This window comes from Urtica dioica, chromosome 8 (assembly GCF_054948205.1).
Source record: "Urtica dioica subsp. dioica isolate 48M chromosome 8, U.dioica_male_clone48M_v1_H2, whole genome shotgun sequence".
NCBI classification, from domain to species: domain Eukaryota; kingdom Viridiplantae; phylum Streptophyta; class Magnoliopsida; order Rosales; family Urticaceae; genus Urtica; species Urtica dioica.
This window is the reverse complement of record NC_142763.1, coordinates 29,778,610-29,799,126: the sequence shown is the minus strand read 5'-3', so window position 1 is coordinate 29,799,126 and position 20,517 is coordinate 29,778,610. Positions and strand designations below refer to the sequence as shown.

The following is a 20,517-nucleotide window of genomic DNA, read 5'->3' as shown; positions in this document are numbered from 1 at the left end:
GTACATGACTAAACTATACCTATAGAAGAAGGACGCGTCGTTTGTACTTCTTCTATAGGTATAGTTTAGTCATGTACCAGTTTACTCGAAAAGAATATTGAAATTTCACCTTGCACGAACAGAGTGTAACTGGGATATTGATTCTCATTAACATTTAAAATGAGACACTCATTTCTTCCTACCTAATAAAGGTTATATATATATATATATATATATATATATATATATATATGAGGTTGAAGTGTACAAATAAACATACATAGTCTAAAGTAGATAAATGCCAAAGTCTAAAATCGATCAAAATAACCTCCCGCTCCTTGACCCGAGACGTCGTCCTCTGCAGGTGCTGTTGGGGACGGTGCTGCCAGCAGAACAACGATTGGATCTGCGACGATCCCTTTGATGGGGTACCGATGTCGACAAAAGATCCTAGAGTCACTACTACAAATAAGGCTTTCTGGTGCGGAATGGTATTAGGTGCGACTTGTCGCACCTAAAAGTCGCACCTAATTGGGCATCAGGTGCGACTTGTCGCACCCAACGGGCTCCAGAAAAGAAAAAAATTTCGCTGATTTTAAGTGGTATTGGGTGCGACTAGTCGCACCCAATAATTTTAAAAACTTTCAGGTGCGACTAGTCGCACCTGAAAGTCTAAAAAAACTTAGGCACTCAGCTTCTCCCCCTCATTTTTTTCATTTGTCCACTAAACAACTCATTCTGAAAAAAAACCTAAACTCCCTCTCTTTTTTCTCTCTTTCTCTTTTTTTTCTCTCAAATTTGTCTCTCCCTACTTACCGCGCGCGCTCCGCCGAGGGAAATAGCCGCCGCGAACCACCCAGGTCACCGGCCGAGAAGAGATCGCCGGGAGAGAAAGGTATAGAGAGCTGAGAGAGAGCGAGGAAGAAGAGGAAGTGGCAGTCGAGTCCAGCGCCGTCGAGCTGCCGGTCCGCTGCCTCCATTGCCGCCAGCTCCGTCGCGAGCTACGAGGATTTCCATCGCAGCCTTCGACGAGGATTGGTAAGCGATTTCCTCTATTGATTCGAGATTCTGGAGATTTGGGAATCTAGGGTTTATGTTGATTTGGGGCTTTCCTTCTCCGAGCTGTTTTCATGTGTGATTGAACTCGAATTTTCATTTTGATGTGTTGATTTGGGAATCTAGGGTTGTAGCTTGGATTATGATGAGTTGTGATGATTTCTCGAATTTTCGTTTGATTTGATAAACTGTTTGAACAGCCTCTGTAAACGGACGTAGAAAGTCCGACATCGTCTGAGATAATTTTGTGGATATTTTTCATGGATAGTAGACTATATGAGCTTTCTAAAATGACCAAGAACATGTAAATCCATTGAGTATTGAATGAGTTATGAATTTCCAAAGTTTGTGTTTCGCAGCAGTAAAACGGGATTTCCAGAATTGTAACAGTGAATTACGGGCTGTTTTTGAGATAGCTATTCTTGTTGTATATATGCTTGTAATATCTCGTTAGAAAGCTACATGAGTCTACTTTCATTTGCCGCTAGAATCAATCGATTTCAAGTTTTGTAGCTCGAGTTATGATGGCTTAAGCGCTAGTGGGTCAGGCTGTCGGGAATTCTTTTGACTTGTTTATGTTTGTCGAGCGTTCGATTCTTGTGACTTGATGGTTTATGAATGTTTGAAATGTATAAAGCTAAATGTATAAGGTAACTTTTCGGGGAATTTTGATTTTTGTGGTGTCTGATGAGTCTATTCATTTATGTATCGGTTTGATCAAATGATATACAATTTTTTTCTACACTTGGGCAATGTTGTTTGGCTGAATTGAGTTGAGTCTATGTAGAAAGTCAGACGCTGTGTTTGGAATTACTGCTTCGAATAGACTCGCTGGTTCTGACGGGAATGATTGGCAACTCCGAATCGTCCGATTTGAGGAGGCTGATCATGGATTGTAGAGTTGGTCTACACGATGTTTTTTCCGGCGTTCGTGAAGGGAACGATGTCGAGTTTCTAGAAGCACTCCGTCGGTTCTTGGACAGAAGCAAAAGGTACACACATTATTTTATTTATTTTCTAGATGTTTAATTGGATTTCGGACCCTGAGTTTCACATTCTTTTGCACATGAATGATTCTCTTTGGCATCAAATGATTTTAGAAAGTATCATATTTCATGGATGGAATTTTATTTTAGTTTAGAATTTGTGATTAGTTTGTGAAATTGTGAAATAGTAATATGTTTAGTTTAGTTTACACTACAACAAATAGGACATTTACCGACGATTTTTTTCGTCGCTAAAAACCCCGTAATCGTCGCTAAATCTCTTTAGCGACGATTTTTATCATCGCTAAATGTCCGTGCCTAAATATATTTAGCGATGAATTAATCATCGCTAAATATTTACCGACGATATTAGCGACGATTTTTTCGTCCCTAAATGTTTAAACTAGGAGTTTTTTTTAATTATTTAGCGACGACTTAATCGTCGCTAATTCCCGCGGGTGAATTTCGCGCGCGAATTAGCGACGATTAAGTCGTCGCTAATACGTTAATTTTTTAATAATTAGCGACGACTTTGTCGTCGCTAATTATTAATTTTTTTTCAATTTTTAAAATTATTCATTTTTTATGATCGTTAGTTATTATTATTATTATTATTATTATTATTATTATTATTATTATTATTATTATCGAAATGAACTTATATATAAAATACTTGAAATTGAATCGTGGTCACGAAGCGTTAAACTTTTTCTTAAACCCTAGATCACGAAGCGTTAAACTTTTTCTTAAACCCTAGATCAATTCCAAAAGTTAATTAATCCGAAATTAAATAACCGAGAATTCCAAAATGAATAATTAAATTAAATTCTCGAACGTTATTAAATAAATAATCATAAATTATTTATTTAAATAAATGAAATACATTTCAATAACCAAATGAGAGTATTTAAACACTATAAGCGATTTAAAAAACTCACGAGTTAATCGAGCTTTAATTTGGATAACTCTTTCTTAAAAACTTCAAAAATCCGGCTTCGTCACCTTTGACTCGTCCGGTTCCCGCTCGTCCGCCCAAATCTGTCATCAAACCGCGAAAATCCGACATCGAGTTAATTTCTTAAATCCAAACTCTTATCAATATCCAAAATTCCAAATCCGACATCTCGACTCAAAAACCCGAGCCCAACCAAGTCAACAACCAAACACGAATCCAAACTAACTTGTCACAAAATTCGTAACCTTGTCATTAAATCCACATTTTAAATTCAAACCAAAAACCCGTAACGTACAATCTCATCTCAAATCACAAATCATAACTTTCAACTCCAAACTTCAAAACCACTTCCAAAACAATTCTCAATTTCATAACCAACCAAAAATCAACTGAGCATTAACTCAAAACCGAACCAAATATGACTTTCAATTCCTCAAGTCAAAACAACGATTTCAACATCACCAAAAATTCCCGAGGCTCGGACTTTCATCATCACAAACAAATATCACAATATGGCTCACGGCCAAAAATCACAGGGTCAAATAAAAATTTCAAGACCAAAACAACTCACGGTCATAACCATTTCCAAACCAAATTCCATAACATTCCAAAAATCCTCATAGCCTCCTAATTCAACCAGAAATTCCTTCACAAATATGAGCATCAACTTAACCATAACAAATCACAATCAACCCCTTAGAACACACGGCAGAAGAACAAGACACACGGCCAAATGAATCTCACGGCCAAAGAAAAACACAATCCAACTCAAGAAATTTAAGAAATCCAAGAGATCATCATCATAGCCTCAAACAAAATCAATACATCACAAACCCAAAATCTCAACTCACACCACACAGCTGAGCAAACAAACACACGGCCAAAACACGTTCCACACATAAAACCCGTCCAAACCACAATCAAAACAAGAATTCAGTCCAAAATCAACACTCCCATAAGTAATCAACACTAAACCGAGCACAAATCACATCACAAAGCATCAACCACGTTCAGATGTAAAACCCCCAAATCAATTTCATCAAAACCCTAATTTTCGGATCTTTCACTTTAGCCCAAGAAATCCATACCTCACTTGAAGAGTCGGACCATTTGGACCGTCTTCACCCTTTTTTTCCCTCGCCGGAGGTGCTCGCCGGAGCTCCTAGGACGCGCGGCGACCTTCTCCTCTCGGCTGGTGGTGTGCACGCGGCTCGAAGATGGGCGCCTGGCCGAGCTCAAGCACGGAGAAGAAGAGATGAGGAGAGGGTGGTGCTGTGGGGGGTTTAGCTGCCGAGAGAGAGAGCTCGGTTGATGATGGCCGATTGAATTTTTTTTAGGGTTTGGGAGCGAACGAGGGAACTTATACGCGACCTGGTATTTAAAGACATTTACCGACGATTAAATCGTCGCTAAATGTTTAAAATTCGTAGCTAATAGGTTTTTATACATTTAGCGACGATATAATCGTCGCTAAATCATTTCATTTAAATTATTTTGGGGGGATTTTTCCCTCTTTGAATTTCGTTAAAATTCGAAATTAATTCGAAATTAATTCCAAACTATTAGCGACGATAATATCGTCGCTAAATGTTTCCCCGCGAACTTAGCGACGAATATACACATTTAGCGACGATAAATTCGTCGCTAATTATCTTTGCCGCCAAACTTTAGAAGTTTTGGCACCAAATAATTAGCGACGGAATTATCGTCGCTAAAAGGTTGATTAGCGACGAAAAATTAGCGACGATTTAGTCGTCGCTAATACTTCCGTCGCTAAATGTCATATTTCTAGTAGTGTTAGTTTGTGAAATTGTAATTAGTGTAATTTATCAATTAGGAATTATAATTAGTTAATGAAATTAAAATTAAGATTAATAATTGTAATAATGTGATTAGTTTATCAATTAGTTAATATATAATCAGCATATTAATTTTTTTTTTTTAAAGGTAAAGAGCATCAGGTGCGACTAAGTCGCACCCAATAGTGTCGCACCTAATAGTATATACTATTGGGTGCGACATGTCGCACCCAATAGTATTAGCTGCGGACTATTAGGTGCGACTTAGTCGCACCTAAAGTCGCACCCGATAGTACTATCGGGTGCGACTTTGTGGGCATCAGATGCGACTTTTGTCGCACCTGATGTCCATATTTGTAGTAGTGAGTCGCGTTTGTGCCTCGGGTGTGTGCTGTAAGTTACTGATAACTGTAATTCATTCACACTTATCAATGCTTTTGGAAAGTGAATCAAGACTTGTTCTTGATGTTATTTATATATTTTTAGTGAATTTTCAGGCTATTGATTCATAGAGAACATTTGAAGCAATTTTGGAGTGATTCAAAGACTTTCGGACAAGTTCGAGCAAAATAAGAAACGTAGTGTCTTCTTCTGCATGACTTGAGATTCTTCATCAAAGATTTTGGATGTTCTTTTCAGAATGGATTAGACCTTTCTGTATGATAAAACATATGCTCACTTTAGAGCAACTCCATAGCTCGTTTAAAAATCCCTCAAAGGTTGATGGAAGGATCCAATCACGCGAGGACCACCTACCTCGAAAAATGACGTCCGAGAATCTGTATGCCCAAAACTCTAAAGAAAAAACCTAAAAGACGGCTATTCCATCTTCAAGAGACCCATACCACAATTGAAATGCGGAGATAACAAACCAAGTTCCAAATAAAGACGACCCGATACAACAAACCAAACAAAATAAAAAAAAATGAAATTAAAATTGTTATCTTTCGAAATAAAACCATCTAATAACAAAGCCTCCGTCTCCATCTGCACTTTGTTTTACACCACGCACCTACTATTGTTTTGGGTCGGGATTCAGGAAGGCCATCAAGCACTCAAAGAAGACGACGAGTGCCTAAACATGGAGTTCTAAGTTCTCGCCGGTGAGGGCAGCGCCAGAACCCAAAGCACCTACCGAGACGACCACCGGTCACTAAGATCTACCAGACACTTAACATAGACAGACTCATCACTCACCAATAGCGGCAGTATTGGAGCCTTACGACGTTCCGAACCCAGGAGAGGTGGCGGATGAAAAGGGTGTTGGGATTCTGTTTTTTCTAGGGTTTTTTTAATGCATATTCTATCAATGATTGATTCCAAATGTTGAGGGAAAGTTTTAATAAACCATATACCTGGAAAAAAAATTAAATATTTAGTAAATAATTATAAAATAAAAAAATGAATTCGAAAATTATAGGACAAAACCGAAAAAAGTAATAATCCACCAATTGTCACCTCATGTTAATTTCCTATTTTTTAAACAATATAAACATTGAATATTTGAAATCCCAACGTTTTAAGTGGCATAGTGTCACGACCCGCGACCTCTCGTCGGCGGCTCACGGGCCGAGACGGTGGGGTTACGTCTCAGATTTCAACATCAATATATAACAATATATCTCATATCAGCGGAAACAGAATCAAATCAACATAATAACCATAATACTTATATTAAACATAACACGATCATATATAAGTACTATAAGTGGTTATACGAAAACCTGGGTAAATTTTTCGCTGTTTAACTTTAGGAATTAGAGCCTTATAGCGACTCTTATTTATACACAAGCTCCCTAATTTTAAGTATATATACAAGGGATAGTTTGGGGATCATAGTTTACGAAAGGGGTTCAACAAAATATAGATATTATTATAGAAGGATTTGAACCCGGGTGAGTTCCCATTAGCCCAAAGGTCAAGAGATACACGTCTGGTCTTCATCTACGACTTCCTTATTCACATCGGCGCCTTGCCTTTCTCTACATTACCAAGGGTCATAAAACTATGAGTCGATTGACTCAGTAAGTGGGAGTCTAACCTAGAAAAATAAAAGCGACTAATGCCATGTGATAACATGTGACGTGCAAACAGGCACATAAGAATGCATGGATGCAAATCTAACAAGTTCTAGAGCATGACTCGTGTGTACACACTCTAACTAGTACTTGTCGTCTTTAAGGTTACACACATCCCCCGCTATAACCTCTAGAACGACAAGAGACCAGCCTTAGACTTCGAGCAGCAGTCGTCCGGCGGCCTAAGAGTTTTAACATCTGTCTGGGATCCACTAATGGTACCACTTCATTCGACGTCGGCGCCACCCCCAGGCCCTCATAGCCCGTCAAGGTCTTCAGGCCTTCATAGCCTGGCAACAAAGTCGGGTACGACTCTTGGTCGACTCCCCGCTCTTCAGGCCTTCATAGCCTGGCAACAAAGTCGGGTACGACTCTTGGTCGACTCCCCGAAATATGAGTACTCAGCGCCATCCCCCAGGCCCTCATAGCCCGTCAGGGTTCAATTCCTTTTTGGTACCATCGACACATCATCTCTTTAGGGTTCGGGTACTCTGCAGCACTCAGAGTACACACCTATGCTACTTACAGGAGAACGACTCGGGTTAAATCCCGAAAGAATTATCATTTCACTTTTATGCTCGTTAGTGTTTTAAGTTGAAGACTCGGGATATGACTCCCGGTACTCCTACCCTCGGCTCGAATCCGAGAGTCCAACATGCTCTCCTGTCACCTCAGATCTAGCTAAACTCTATGGTTAGCAGAGGGATCTAACTACAACAAAATAGCAACGTGGCTGGTTCAAGTTAGCATTTGAACCTATGGGTATAAACCCAACTAAATTTTCCAAAAAGAGTGGCCGAAGCCTTAATCTTTGGTGTTTGTGTCTTTTAAGGCTTTTCCTACTCTTTTTATTATTAACACGTAAATGCACGTAAACAGGATTATTCCCTTGGTAAGTAGTTGACTTATGTCTCCACACTTACCTGGAATACTGTGACAGAAGCTCGACGACCTCCGGCGATGTCTTGTTTTTCACGTTCTATGAGATACTTGACGCTTGTCGAAACGTCTAAATAACTAGCATCCGAGGTTGAAAGTCCGTTAGTTATTGGATTCAAAATTACTTGAAAAATATAGGGTCCGGTGTCGGGATTAGATTTGAGTCGGTTCGGAATTCGATAACGAGTTACTTCCTTAAGTCCAAACTCTTATCAATTTCCAAAATTCCAAATCCGACATCTCGATTCAAAAACCCGAACCCAAACAAGTCACACGTCCAAACACGAATCCAACTAACTAGTCACAAAATTCTTAGACTTGTCATTAAATCCAATTTCAAATTCAATTCTCACAACTCAAAATTCAAATTCACTTCCAAATCAAATCCCAATTAAAAATCTCAATTCTCAAATCAACCTAAACATTTCCGAATCCACACCGGATTAACAAGTAAATCACATATTCGACACCCGGTGAAGAACGGGTCATAACTTCCGCTACACAACCCGAAAACCAACGATTCCAATTTCAGAATGAAATTAACATCCACATCTTTCTAACGAGGTATTACAAACCAATTTTGGACCAAGGCAGCTAACTCAAAAGCATCTCACAATTTCAGCTTATCAATTCGGTATACCCAATTTTCCCAGCTTTCAAACACAGATTTCAAAAATTCATAACTCACTCAATTCTCAACGGATTTACACGTTCTTGGTCATTTTAGAAACCTCATAACGTCTATTATCCAGGAAAAATATCAACAAATCCAAATTAAATCGGTATCGAACTGTCCACGTCAATTTACAGAGGCTGTCCACAGCGAGCTCAAAATTCTCAAATCATTCAAAAATCGACTCAAAAACACAAATCCGAGCTAGGAACATCATTAATCAAGTCCAATAACCAAATAAAACCAATCAATTCCACTGATTTTAGCTCGGATCAAAAACCCCCAAATTGAGCTATGAACCCTAGATTTCGAAATCTTCACTTTAGCCCAAGAAATCCATACCTCACTTGAAGAGTCGGACCATTTGGACCGTCCTCACCCTCTTTTCCCCAGCCGGAGGTGCTCGCCGGAGCTCCTAGGACGCACGGCGACCTTCTCCTCTCGGCTGGTGGTGTGCGCGCGACTCGGAGATGGGCGGCTGGTCGAGCGCAAGCACGGAGGAGAAGAGATGAGGAGAGGGTGGTGATGTGGTTGGTCGGCCGGAGAGAGAGAGACTCGGTGGTTGTTGTTGTCAAATTTTTTTTTTTCTTTGTTACTCTTTGCAGGTGGAGCTCGCGTGAGTGAAGAAGAAGGAGAAGAGAAGATATAGACGTGAAGAAGATAAGGAATCCTTGATGATGTGGCAACCTAATACTTATCCTCTTATCTACAAAATTAACCCATTTTCTTTGTTTTCTTTCAAATGGGTCCCCTAAAAATCATTACAACCAAGTCCTCTTCATATAATTATTTAATTAAACCCATAACCGAATGGATTATAATTATATGATTCGAACCGAGAATTTTCTCGTTCGCTCTAAATTAATTAAAATATATTTAAGGTTTCTCGGAATTAATTCTCGTTCTTGAGAATTTATTTATTAAATTAATTTCCGGAATATTTCCTCGGAAATAATTTATTAGTCGAGATAAACTCGATAATTCCTTTATTTATTCCGAGATTTCTCCTTACCTTAATATATTTTAAATTAACTCGAGAAACTTATACGTCCATCATTCACTCAAAACATAATTGTAACAAACGGAAGCTCGTTTATTTTATTCATATCCACAAGCCGAGCATTACAAAAGTTTGTATATTACAATCCCTACCCCCTTAGAAGAGTTTCGTCCTCGAAACTTAGAACAAGGCAGGGTATTTCTTTTGCATTTCGCTCTCAAGCTCCCAAGTAGCTTCTTCTGCGGAGTGTTTCTTCCATAGTACTTTGACTAGAGGTATTGTCTTATTCCTTAAGACTTTCTCCTTGCGATCTAGGATTGCAACAGCTGGTTCTTCATATCTGATGTCAGGAGAAATTTCCACCTCTTGATCTTGCAGTACATGTGAAGGATCAGACATGTATTTCCGCAACATCGATACGTGAAACACATCATGAAGGTTGGACATAGACGGCGGTAGGGCTAGGCGATACGCTACCTTGCCTACTCGTTCTAGAATCTCAAAAGGTCCAACATATCTCGGGCTGAGCTTTCCTTTCTTCCCGAATCTCATGACACCACGCATCGGGGAAACTTTCAAAAAGACTTTATCTCCTGCCTCAAACTCTAGAGGTCTTCTACGCTTTGTGCTGTCTTCATCCGGGCTTGTATTTTCTTGATCGCTTCGGTGGTCTGCTCGAGCAATTCAGGTCCGATGAACTCGCCCTCACCAGCTTCATCCCAATGAACTGGAGAGCGACACTTTCGCCCATAAAGAGCTTCATAGGGTGCCATCCCAATTGTCGCTTGGTAACTATTATTGTACGAGAACTCTACCAAGGGAAGATAATGACTCCACGAGCCGTGGAATTCTAAAACACACGCTCGGAGCATATCTTCTAACACTTGGATCGTACGTTCACTTTGGCCGTCGGTTTGGGGATGAAATGCAGTGCTGAATTTCAATCGCGTCCCCAAATGTTGTTGTACACTCTTCCAAAATTTAGACGTAAAACGAGCATCACGGTCAGAGACGATTGAGCTAGGAACTCCATGTAGACGGACAATCTCTTTGATGTAGAGTTCAGCTAGTTTATCCACGGTGTGAGTAGTCTTGATGGACAGAAAATGAGCTGATTTGGTCAACCTGTCGACAATGACCCAGACTGAGTCATGACCAGCTGTGGTTTTTGGCAAACCTGACACGAAATCCATCGTTATCTGCTCCCATTTCCACTGTGGAATCTCAAGTGGTTGCAGAAGTCCAGCTGGTTTTTGATGCTCTGCCTTAACTTGTTGACAAGTTAGGCACTTCTCAACAAACTCAGCTACATCTCTCTTCATTCCTGGCCACCAATATACCTTTTTCAAGTCTTGATACATCTTTGTCACACCTGGATGTACCGAATAGGGTGTCCCGTGAGCTTCTACCATCAATTTCTTTCTGACTTCCTCGTTGGATGGTACACAAACTCTTCCATTGCACCTTAGAACCTCGTTCTCATCCAACTTGAAGTCACCTTCTTTACCATTTTGAGCCTCAAACATCTTCCCAAGAAGATATTCGTCTGCGTACTGACCATCTTTGATCTGTTCCAGCAACATCAGACGTACGCTGAGAGCAGCTAATCTCCCAGTGATCAACTGAAGTTCTAGCTGCTGAACATCGTCCTTTAGTTGAAGAGATGTTTCAACCAAACTTGCTAAGGACGCTACAGATTTCCGGCTAAGCGCATCTGCGACTTTATTTGCCTTACCAGGATGATAATGTAAATCAAAGTCATAATCATTCAGGAGTTCCATCCAACGTCCTTGGCGCATATTCAACTCCTTCTGAGTGAAGAGATACTTTAACGTTTTGTGGTCTGTATAGATGTCACAATGGACTCCGTACAGGTAGTGTCGCCATATCTTGAGTGCAAACACTACAGCAGCAAGCTCTAGATCATGGGTAGGATACCTGGTCTCGTAATCCTTCAGCTGTCGCGAGGCATAAGCGATGACCTTTCCATGTTGCATCAAAACAGCGCCCAAACCTTGCTTAGACGCGTCGCAGTAAATAGCGAATCCATCGACTCCTTGTGGAATGGTGAGCACTGGAGCGGTTGTCAGCCTGTTCTTGAGCTCTTGGAAGCTCTTCTCACAGGTCTCGGTCCAAAGGAACTTCTGTCCTTTACGGGTTAGTTGGGTTAGGGGCATGGCCAACTTAGAGAATCCTTCCACAAACTTCCTATAGTAGCCAGCAAGACCCAAGAAACTCCTTATTTCAGTGACTGTCTTTGGCTGACTCCACTGCCTCACGGCTTCCACTTTAGCAGGATCTACCATGATACCAGCGCTACTGACAACATGACCAAGGAATACTACACGCTCTAGCCAAAATTCACACTTCGAGAACTTGGCGTATAGTTGCTTTTCCCTCAGCCTTCTTAGCGCTAGCTCCAGATGCTGCTCATGCTCTTCGTTAGTTTTCGAGTAGATTAGAATGTCGTCGATGAACACGATCACGAACTTATCCAGAAAGTCCTCAAATACTCGGTTCATCAGGTTCATGAACGCTGTCGGTGCGTTAGTCAATCCAAACGACATAACTAAGAACTCGTAATGACCATATCGAGTACGAAAAGCAGTTTTCGGGATGTCTTCATCTCGAACCTTCAGCTGATGGTATCCTGAACGCAAGTCAATCTTCGAGAACACTGTCGCCCCTGACAGTTGATCAAAAAGATCGTCGATCCGCGGCAACGGATACTTGTTCTTGATTGTTACTTGGTTCAATCCACGGTAGTCAATACAGAGCCGTAGAGAACCATCTGCTTTCTTGACGAACAAGACCGGTGCTCCCCAAGGCGAATGGCTTGGTCGTATGAACCCTTTGTCAAGCAACTCTTGTAGCTGCGTCTTCAGTTCTTTCAATTCCGCTGGAGCCATACGATATGGAGCTTTCGATATCGGAGCTGTGCCTGGAATGAGTTCTATGTTGAACTCAACTTCTCGATCAGGAGGTGGCCCTGGAAGATCTTCTGGAAAAATATCAGGGAAATCTTTAGCAACTGGAATCTCCTGTAGCTGCGGCTTGACCGTCTTCGTGACGTCTACCACGCTTGCAAGGTAACCAGCGCATCCCTGATGCATCATCTTCATGGCCTTCAGCGCCGATACGATCGGAAAACTCGGTTTCCGAGAGGAACCTTGGAACTGCAGCGGTCCAAGTCCTGGGTTCTGGAATAGAACCGACTTCTTTTCGCAATCTATGATTGCATGGTGGGTACTTAACCAATCCATTCCAAGGATTACGTCATAGTCCACCATTTCCAATTCTATCAAGTCTGCTTTCATTATCCGATCATGAACTCGGATTGACACATCTCTATACCAGTATAATGACTGGTACTTTTCCCCAGAAGGCGTAGCCGTGATGAACGGGTACGAGAATTCCTTCTGATACTCAGCTAACTGACCAGACTTCCTAGATGCGATGAATGAATGCGTGGCTCCTGAATCTATCAATGTATATGCAGAGAAGGAATCCACGAAAATCTGACCTGTGACAGCGGTGGACGACCCTGCTCGCACATCATCTTCACGGATGGAGAAGACCCTGGCATTGGCTCTCGGCTGCTCTTTGGGTGCAGGGGTCTTTACTTCTGGATTCTCACATACCCGAGACAGATGACCCTCTTTCCCGCATTTGAAACATACCAGCGCACGAGCATAACACTCTCCCTCGTGCGGTCTGCCACACCTTCGGCACACGGGCGACTGATTGCTTCCAGAGGTCCTAGGCTTTTTACTAGGCGGCCCTGACCTTCCGCTATCTTCACGGCCTCTGTACCGGTTCACCGACTGTGATCGGTTTCCAGAACTTCCCTGAGGTCGATAACTCGAGCCTTGCTGGGACCTCATTCCGTCTCCTCGCTGCGGCCGACTCTCCCATCCTGACTGGGATCTGAATCTTTTCCTTGATTCACTCTGCTTTGGGCCAGCAGCTTCAGACGGTGTTGCAGCAATTGGTTTCGGTGCAGGAGTTCGATCACGCTCGCGCCAACCAGCAATCCGTAAAGCTCTTTGCACGGCGTTGGCGTAAGAGCGAGGTCCATCATCGCCACTATCAACTTGGCTCACGATATCCACGTTGAGCCCATGCATGTACTTCATCTTCCTAGCCTGATCAGTAGCGACTAGGGAAGGAGCGAACCTTGCTAACGTGTCGAACTTTGTCGTATATTCTGATACTGACATTGAACCTTGTTGAAGGCTCATAAACTCGCGCACCTTGTTCGATAGGTTAGCTTCACTCAGGTACTTCCCATGGAACAAATTGAGGAAATGGACCCACGTCATTGAGTGGACATCCTCAGACGACGCCACCACTTCCCACCAGCCCCTAGCCTCATCCTCCAGTTGATTCACGGCGCAAGCTACTCTCTCGCTATCCGACAGCTGCATGTAATTGAAGATCTGCTGCATCTTCTTTACCCAGTTCTCAGCTGCAGCTGGATCAACATGGCCATCAAACGTCGGAGGCTTCTGCTTACGAAACCTCTCGTATACCGGCTCGCTCACAGGAGGAACGACGTCAGGAATATGGAAGTTGAGCTCCTCAAGAGGATCCACAGGCACTGGCGGTGGATTATCTAGTCGTTCTCCTGGAACTGGAGGCACTGGGTGCTGTTGAGGCGGCGCATTCAGCCTCGTTAAGAGTTCTGCGATCGTGCGGTTCTGTTCCTCTAGCTGCTGCGCGAACCTCTGATTCATCTCGTCTCTCTGGGTTGCGTCGGCAGCTTGTCTCTCCAGCGCGCGTCTAATCTCCGTGAGATCCGCCGCTGTAGCATTCTCGGCATTAGACGGGTTTCGTCTAGGGCCCATGCCTGCTCAATTCTATACATGGAAGAGGGCACGGTTTAAATCCAAGTCACAACATCGAGAATGCGAGAAAAGAAACCATATCAACACACGATCCCAACTCAAAACGACATTTCACAAACATTTATCATATCTACATCAAGTCAAAAGATATATGCAACATGCATTCATGCATTTACTCTTTACACGTCACATGGCAACTAACGCTATCTATACAAATCTAGACTCCCAAAAAGAGACTAGCCTTCTCCGAGGCTTAGCCAGACGAGTTTCAAAAAGGGTAATCCTGACACTGCTTACTAACTATCTATGTCCTATCAACAAGAAGGCAACATCAAGCTCAGCATGATCCCACAATCCGTACCGGAAACGTGTATCTCAAGTCTACAGAAAAGACTAAACATGGGCTCTGATACCACAAAACCTGTCACGACCCGCGACCTCTCGTCGGCGGCTCACGGGCCGAGACGGTGGGGTTACGTCTCAGATTTCAACATCAATATATAACAATATATCTCATATCAGCGGAAACAGAATCAAATCAACATAATAACCATAATACTTATATTAAACATAACACGATCATATATAAGTACTATAAGTGGTTATACGAAAACCTGGGTAAATTTTTCGCTGTTTAACTTTAGGAATTAGAGCCTTATAGCGACTCTTATTTATACACAAGCTCCCTAATTTTAAGTATATATACAAGGGATAGTTTGGGGATCATAGTTTACGAAAGGGGTTCAACAAAATATAGATATTATTATAGAAGGATTTGAACCCGGGTGAGTTCCCATTAGCCCAAAGGTCAAGAGATACACGTCTGGTCTTCATCTACGACTTCCTTATTCACATCGGCGCCTTGCCTTTCTCTACATTACCAAGGGTCATAAAACTATGAGTCGATTGACTCAGTAAGTGGGAGTCTAACCTAGAAAAATAAAAGCGACTAATGCCATGTGATAACATGTGACGTGCAAACAGGCACATAAGAATGCATGGATGCAAATCTAACAAGTTCTAGAGCATGACTCGTGTGTACACACTCTAACTAGTACTTGTCGTCTTTAAGGTTACACACATCCCCCGCTATAACCTCTAGAACGACAAGAGACCAGCCTTAGACTTCGAGCAGCAGTCGTCCGGCGGCCTAAGAGTTTTAACATCTGTCTGGGATCCACTAATGGTACCACTTCATTCGACGTCGGCGCCACCCCCAGGCCCTCATAGCCCGTCAAGGTCTTCAGGCCTTCATAGCCTGGCAACAAAGTCGGGTACGACTCTTGGTCGACTCCCCGCTCTTCAGGCCTTCATAGCCTGGCAACAAAGTCGGGTACGACTCTTGGTCGACTCCCCGAAATATGAGTACTCAGCGCCATCCCCCAGGCCCTCATAGCCCGTCAGGGTTCAATTCCTTTTTGGTACCATCGACACATCATCTCTTTAGGGTTCGGGTACTCTGCAGCACTCAGAGTACACACCTATGCTACTTACAGGAGAGCGACTCGGGTTAAATCCCGAAAGAATTATCATTTCACTTTTATGCTCGTTAGTGTTTTAAGTTGAAGACTCGGGATATGACTCCCGGTACTCCTACCCTCGGCTCGAATCCGAGAGTCCAACATGCTCTCCTGTCACCTCAGATCTAGCTAAACTCTATGGTTAGCAGAGGGATCTAACTACAACAAAATAGCAACGTGGCTGGTTCAAGTTAGCATTTGAACCTATGGGTATAAACCCAACTAAATTTTCCAAAAAGAGTGGCCGAAGCCTTAATCTTTGGTGTTTGTGTCTTTTAAGGCTTTTCCTACTCTTTTTATTATTAACACGTAAATGCACGTAAACATGATTATTCCCTTGGTAAGTAGTTGACTTATGTCTCCACACTTACCTGGAATACTGTGACAGAAGCTCGACGACCTCCGGCGATGTCTTGTTTTTCACGTTCTATGAGATACTTGACGCTTGTCGAAACGTCTAAATAACTAGCATCCGAGGTTGAAAGTCCGTTAGTTATTGGATTCAAAATTACTTGAAAAATATAGGGTCCGGTGTCGGGATTAGATTTGAGTCGGTTCGGAATTCGATAACGAGTTACTTCCTTAAGTCCAAACTCTTATCAATTTCCAAAATTCCAAATCCGACATCTCGATTCAAAAACCCGAACCCAAACAAGTCACACGACCAAACACGAATCCAACTAACTAGTCACAAAATTCTTAGACTTGTCATTAAATCCAATTTCAAATTCAATTCTCACAACTCAAAATTCAAATTCACTTCCAAATCAAATCCCAATTAAAAATCTCAATTCTCAAATCAACCTAAACATTTCCGAATCCACACCGGATTAACAAGTAAATCACATATTCGACACCCGGTGAAGAACGGGTCATAACTTCCGCTACACAACCCGAAAACCAACGATTCCAATTTCAGAATGAAATTAACATCCACATCTTTCTAACGAGGTATTACAAACCAATTTTGGACCAAGGCAGCTAACTCAAAAGCATCTCACAATTTCAGCTTATCAATTCGGTATACCCAATTTTCCCAGCTTTCAAACACAGATTTCAAAAATTCATAACTCACTCAATTCTCAACGGATTTACACGTTCTTGGTCATTTTAGAAACCTCATAACGTCTATTATCCAGGAAAAATATCAACAAATCCAAATTAAATCGGTATCGAACTGTCCACGTCAATTTACAGAGGCTGTCCACAGCGAGCTCAAAATTCTCAAATCATTCAAAAATCGACTCAAAAACACAAATCCGAGCTAGGAACATCATTAATCAAGTCCAATAACCAAATAAAACCAATCAATTCCACTGATTTTAGCTCGGATCAAAAACCCCCAAATTGAGCTATGAACCCTAGATTTCGAAATCTTCACTTTAGCCCAAGAAATCCATACCTCACTTGAAGAGTCGGACCATTTGGACCGTCCTCACCCTCTTTTCCCCAGCCGGAGGTGCTCGCCGGAGCTCCTAGGACGCACGGCGACCTTCTCCTCTCGGCTGGTGGTGTGCGCGCGACTCGGAGATGGGCGGCTGGTCGAGCGCAAGCACGGAGGAGAAGAGATGAGGAGAGGGTGGTGATGTGGTTGGTCGGCCGGAGAGAGAGAGACTCGGTGGTTGTTGTTGTCAAATTTTTTTTTTTCTTTGTTACTCTTTGCAGGTGGAGCTCGCGTGAGTGAAGAAGAAGGAGAAGAGAAGATATAGACGTGAAGAAGATAAGGAATCCTTGATGATGTGGCAACCTAATACTTATCCTCTTATCTACAAAATTAACCCATTTTCTTTGTTTTTTTTCAAATGGGTCCCTTAAAAATCATTACAACCAAGTCCTCTTCATATAATTATTTAATTAAACCCATAACCGAATGGATTATAATTATATGATTCGAACCGAGAATTTTCTCGTTCGCTCTAAATTAATTAAAATATATTTAAGGTTTCTCGGAATTAATTCTCGTTCTTGAGAATTTATTTATTAAATTAATTTCCGGAATATTTCCTCGGAAATAATTTATTAGTCGAGATAAACTCGATAATTCCTTTATTTATTCCGAGATTTCTCCTTACCTTAATATATTTTAAATTAACTCGAGAAACTTATACGTCCATCATTCACTCAAAACATAATTGTAACAAACGGAAGCTCGTTTATTTTATTCATATCCACAAGCCGAGCATTACAAAAGTTTATCCTAATTGCAATCTAACCAACGTTTAAGCTAAGTTTCAAACATAGCCATAATTGTTGACATGGCTTTTATTGGTCATTTAGCAAATTACATGTTTATCCTTTGTTTAAAAGTCGGCTGAATATCACATGTAACCAACGTTTTTTGACCGCCGCCAAAATCGCCTATTTATTTTGGTTTATTTTCGTTTATTTATTACACGATGTATGAATTTATTCTATCATATTTTTATTTCCTTTTTTGTAGGTCAATTCGTTGCTCTGATTTAATAGATTTCATTCTCATTGACTTTCTCTTTCAATGCACACGAATATATCTCCTTAATTAGGAAGTACTTATGTTATTTTTTATTTTGAACGTATGAAAAATATTTATAACAGGCATAAAAAATTAATTATTACAGCCCTAAAATTTGAAAAATGCATAATTTATAAATAAAAATTAATGAAAGTTTACTGGCGATTCACAAGTTACTTATTTCAATCAATATTTAATTTGTTTCCTATATTATATTCATTAATGATATTCCTTTTAAATATTCAAATTTGAATCCAAACATGTATACTAAGCCTAATGACATTGTTGATTTTCTTATTAGTAGCACTCAAACGTTGGCTATTGTTTTATTTTCACTAATTTAAACCACACAATGGTACATTCGATATTTCATAGTCGTAAATTTCAGTAAATGGTTACATTATAAAATTTACCAAACGTAAACTAGATTTTTAAAACCATGGTTCAAAATGGTTACGTTGCTAGTTTGCCCATAAAATTAAGACAAAAATAGATAAACCAAATAATTAAATAAAAACAACAAAAATGAACGTGTACGATCGAGTAACAAAGTTGAAGGGGAAGGTTCGGCCAAGGTGATGATAGTGAAATCCTAAATTTTTGGATCAAAAGACACCATGTACATTTTAAACTTCGTTTGTATTCCTGCCCATAAGGAAAAGGAAAAGGCAAGGAGAGAAAAAAGTGAATCAAGAATTTATGTGAGAGAGTTTTGAGGGAGGGCGCTAATGTAGGTGTGTCTTTCTTTTTAAGTTTTGTGCATATTCAGTGCGTAGAGAGCAGGAAGCCATGAAGAAAAAAAACACAGGCAATTAAGAATAAAATAGATAATCCAAATAATTGAATAAAAACAACAAAAATGAAAAAGAATAAGACATTGACATGTCGATATCTGAGCCGGAAAATGATCCCACGAGCTCTCAAACAGATAAGTAATGAATGGAAAAAAGCAAAGGGTGCATTAATAATTAATATAATTGAAGGAATTAGTAGCCCTTTCCGTATGGTTTAGGGGCTGGTTTGTTGTAGTAAGTAGGCTTAGGAACGGGGGTGGTGTAGAAGAAAGTTCCGACGGAGTAGAGCTTGGCGTTGTCGTGGTGCGATAGAATGCCGTAATTCTTAGGAGTGAAGGAGTATCCGGTGACGCCATTGTTGACATTGGTTGGGACGTTGCATGACTTGGATGGAGAGGAGTAAAGGTAGGCCTTGCAGTTCTTGACCTTCCATTGATGACCGAGCATCATCTTGGCGTAGAAATAGCCCTTGGCATCGCATGGCTTGCTCAGGACAGAGTACTCACTGGTCTCGTAGCTTTGCACGTGTTCGCTCACACAGACAATCTTGGCCACGGCTCCTAAATAATACACAGGCATATGTTATATATAGATATATATAGAAACCCTAATTAATGAATATATATATATATATATATATATATATATATATATATATATGGTGCATGTGTTTCAAATATAATACCTTGAAGTGGAGAGTATTTGGGGCCTGATTTACAGTAAATAGCGCCTTGAACGACAACGGTTCTCGGGGCCTCGTACTTTGGTTGTGGCTTGGGCTGGTTGTACTTTGGGAGAGTAGGGTTGACAGGGTATTTTGGCTGTGGCTGTGGCTGAGCCTTGTAATAGGATGGCTTGTTCGGCACGTACTCTTCTTCCTCTTCTGCTTCTGGCTGCTTGTACTTGGGCCCACTAATGGGGTACGTTGGCTTCTTGTAGTAGCTGGGTCTCTCGTAGTGAAGATCTTCATCTTCTTGTGGGTATGGCTGCTTGTACTTGGGGAGATTAATGGGGTACATCGGCTTCTTGTAGTAGCTGGGTCTCTCGTAGTGAAGATCTTCATCTTCTTCCGGGTATGGCTGCTTGTACTTAGGGAGATTAATGGGGTACATCGGCTTCTTGTAGTAGCTGGGTCTCTCGTAGTGAAGATCTTCTTCTTCTTCTTCATCTTCTTCTGGCTTTGGCTGCTTGTACACTGGCTTTGTGGGCAAAGTTTCAGGCTTTTCTACTTCTTCTGGGCTTGGCTGCTTGTACACTGGCTTTGTGGGTAAAGTTTCAGGCTTTTCGACTGGTGTCCCGTACTCATAAGCCGAGGCAATGGCTAGAAAGGACAGCAAGAGAATAGAGGTAATGTAAATGCTTTGGCGAGCCATTATTGGGACTTGGAAGATAAGATAGTA

General features: G+C 41.2%; 2 protein-coding genes across 2 annotated transcripts; both read right to left on the bottom strand.

Annotated features, from left to right (window-relative positions):
- Positions 1-10,070: 10,070 nt before the first annotated feature.
- LOC149389039 (uncharacterized) lies at positions 10,071-16,274 on the bottom strand. Its single transcript, XM_089622548.1, has 5 exons — positions 16,204-16,274; positions 12,239-14,324; positions 10,848-12,034; positions 10,361-10,730; positions 10,071-10,192 (listed from the first exon to the last, which is right to left on the bottom strand). The coding sequence occupies exons 2-5, from the start codon at positions 14,310-14,312 to the stop codon at positions 10,071-10,073; spliced, it is 3,753 nt and encodes a 1,250-aa protein (XP_089478674.1). The 5' UTR covers positions 14,313-14,324; positions 16,204-16,274.
- A 2,861-nt stretch (positions 16,275-19,135) lies between these two features.
- On the bottom strand, positions 19,136-20,517 carry LOC149389038 (uncharacterized). Its single transcript, XM_089624324.1, has 2 exons — positions 19,803-20,517; positions 19,136-19,677 (listed from the first exon to the last, which is right to left on the bottom strand). The coding sequence occupies exons 1-2, from the start codon at positions 20,488-20,490 to the stop codon at positions 19,310-19,312; spliced, it is 1,056 nt and encodes a 351-aa protein (XP_089480450.1). The 5' UTR covers positions 20,491-20,517; the 3' UTR covers positions 19,136-19,309.

What these genes read in the sequence shown, in the direction of transcription:
- LOC149389039 (XM_089622548.1), bottom strand. Translation starts at nt 14,312, where the DNA reads ATGGGCCCTAGACGAAACCCGTCTAATGCCGAGAATGCTACAGCGGCG. An exon ending in AGATGGTTCTCTACGGCTCT is followed by an intron (nt 12,035 to 12,238) that starts GTATTGACTACC and finishes ACGAGTTCTTAG; the next exon opens with TTATGTCGTTTGGATTGACT. An exon ending in CTCACGGGACACCCTATTCG is followed by an intron (nt 10,731 to 10,847) that starts GTACATCCAGGT and finishes CAACAAGTTAAG; the next exon opens with GCAGAGCATCAAAAACCAGC.
- LOC149389038 (XM_089624324.1), bottom strand. Translation starts at nt 20,490, where the DNA reads ATGGCTCGCCAAAGCATTTACATTACCTCTATTCTCTTGCTGTCCTTT. An exon ending in CAAATACTCTCCACTTCAAG is followed by an intron (nt 19,678 to 19,802) that starts GTATTATATTTG and finishes TGTATTATTTAG; the next exon opens with GAGCCGTGGCCAAGATTGTC.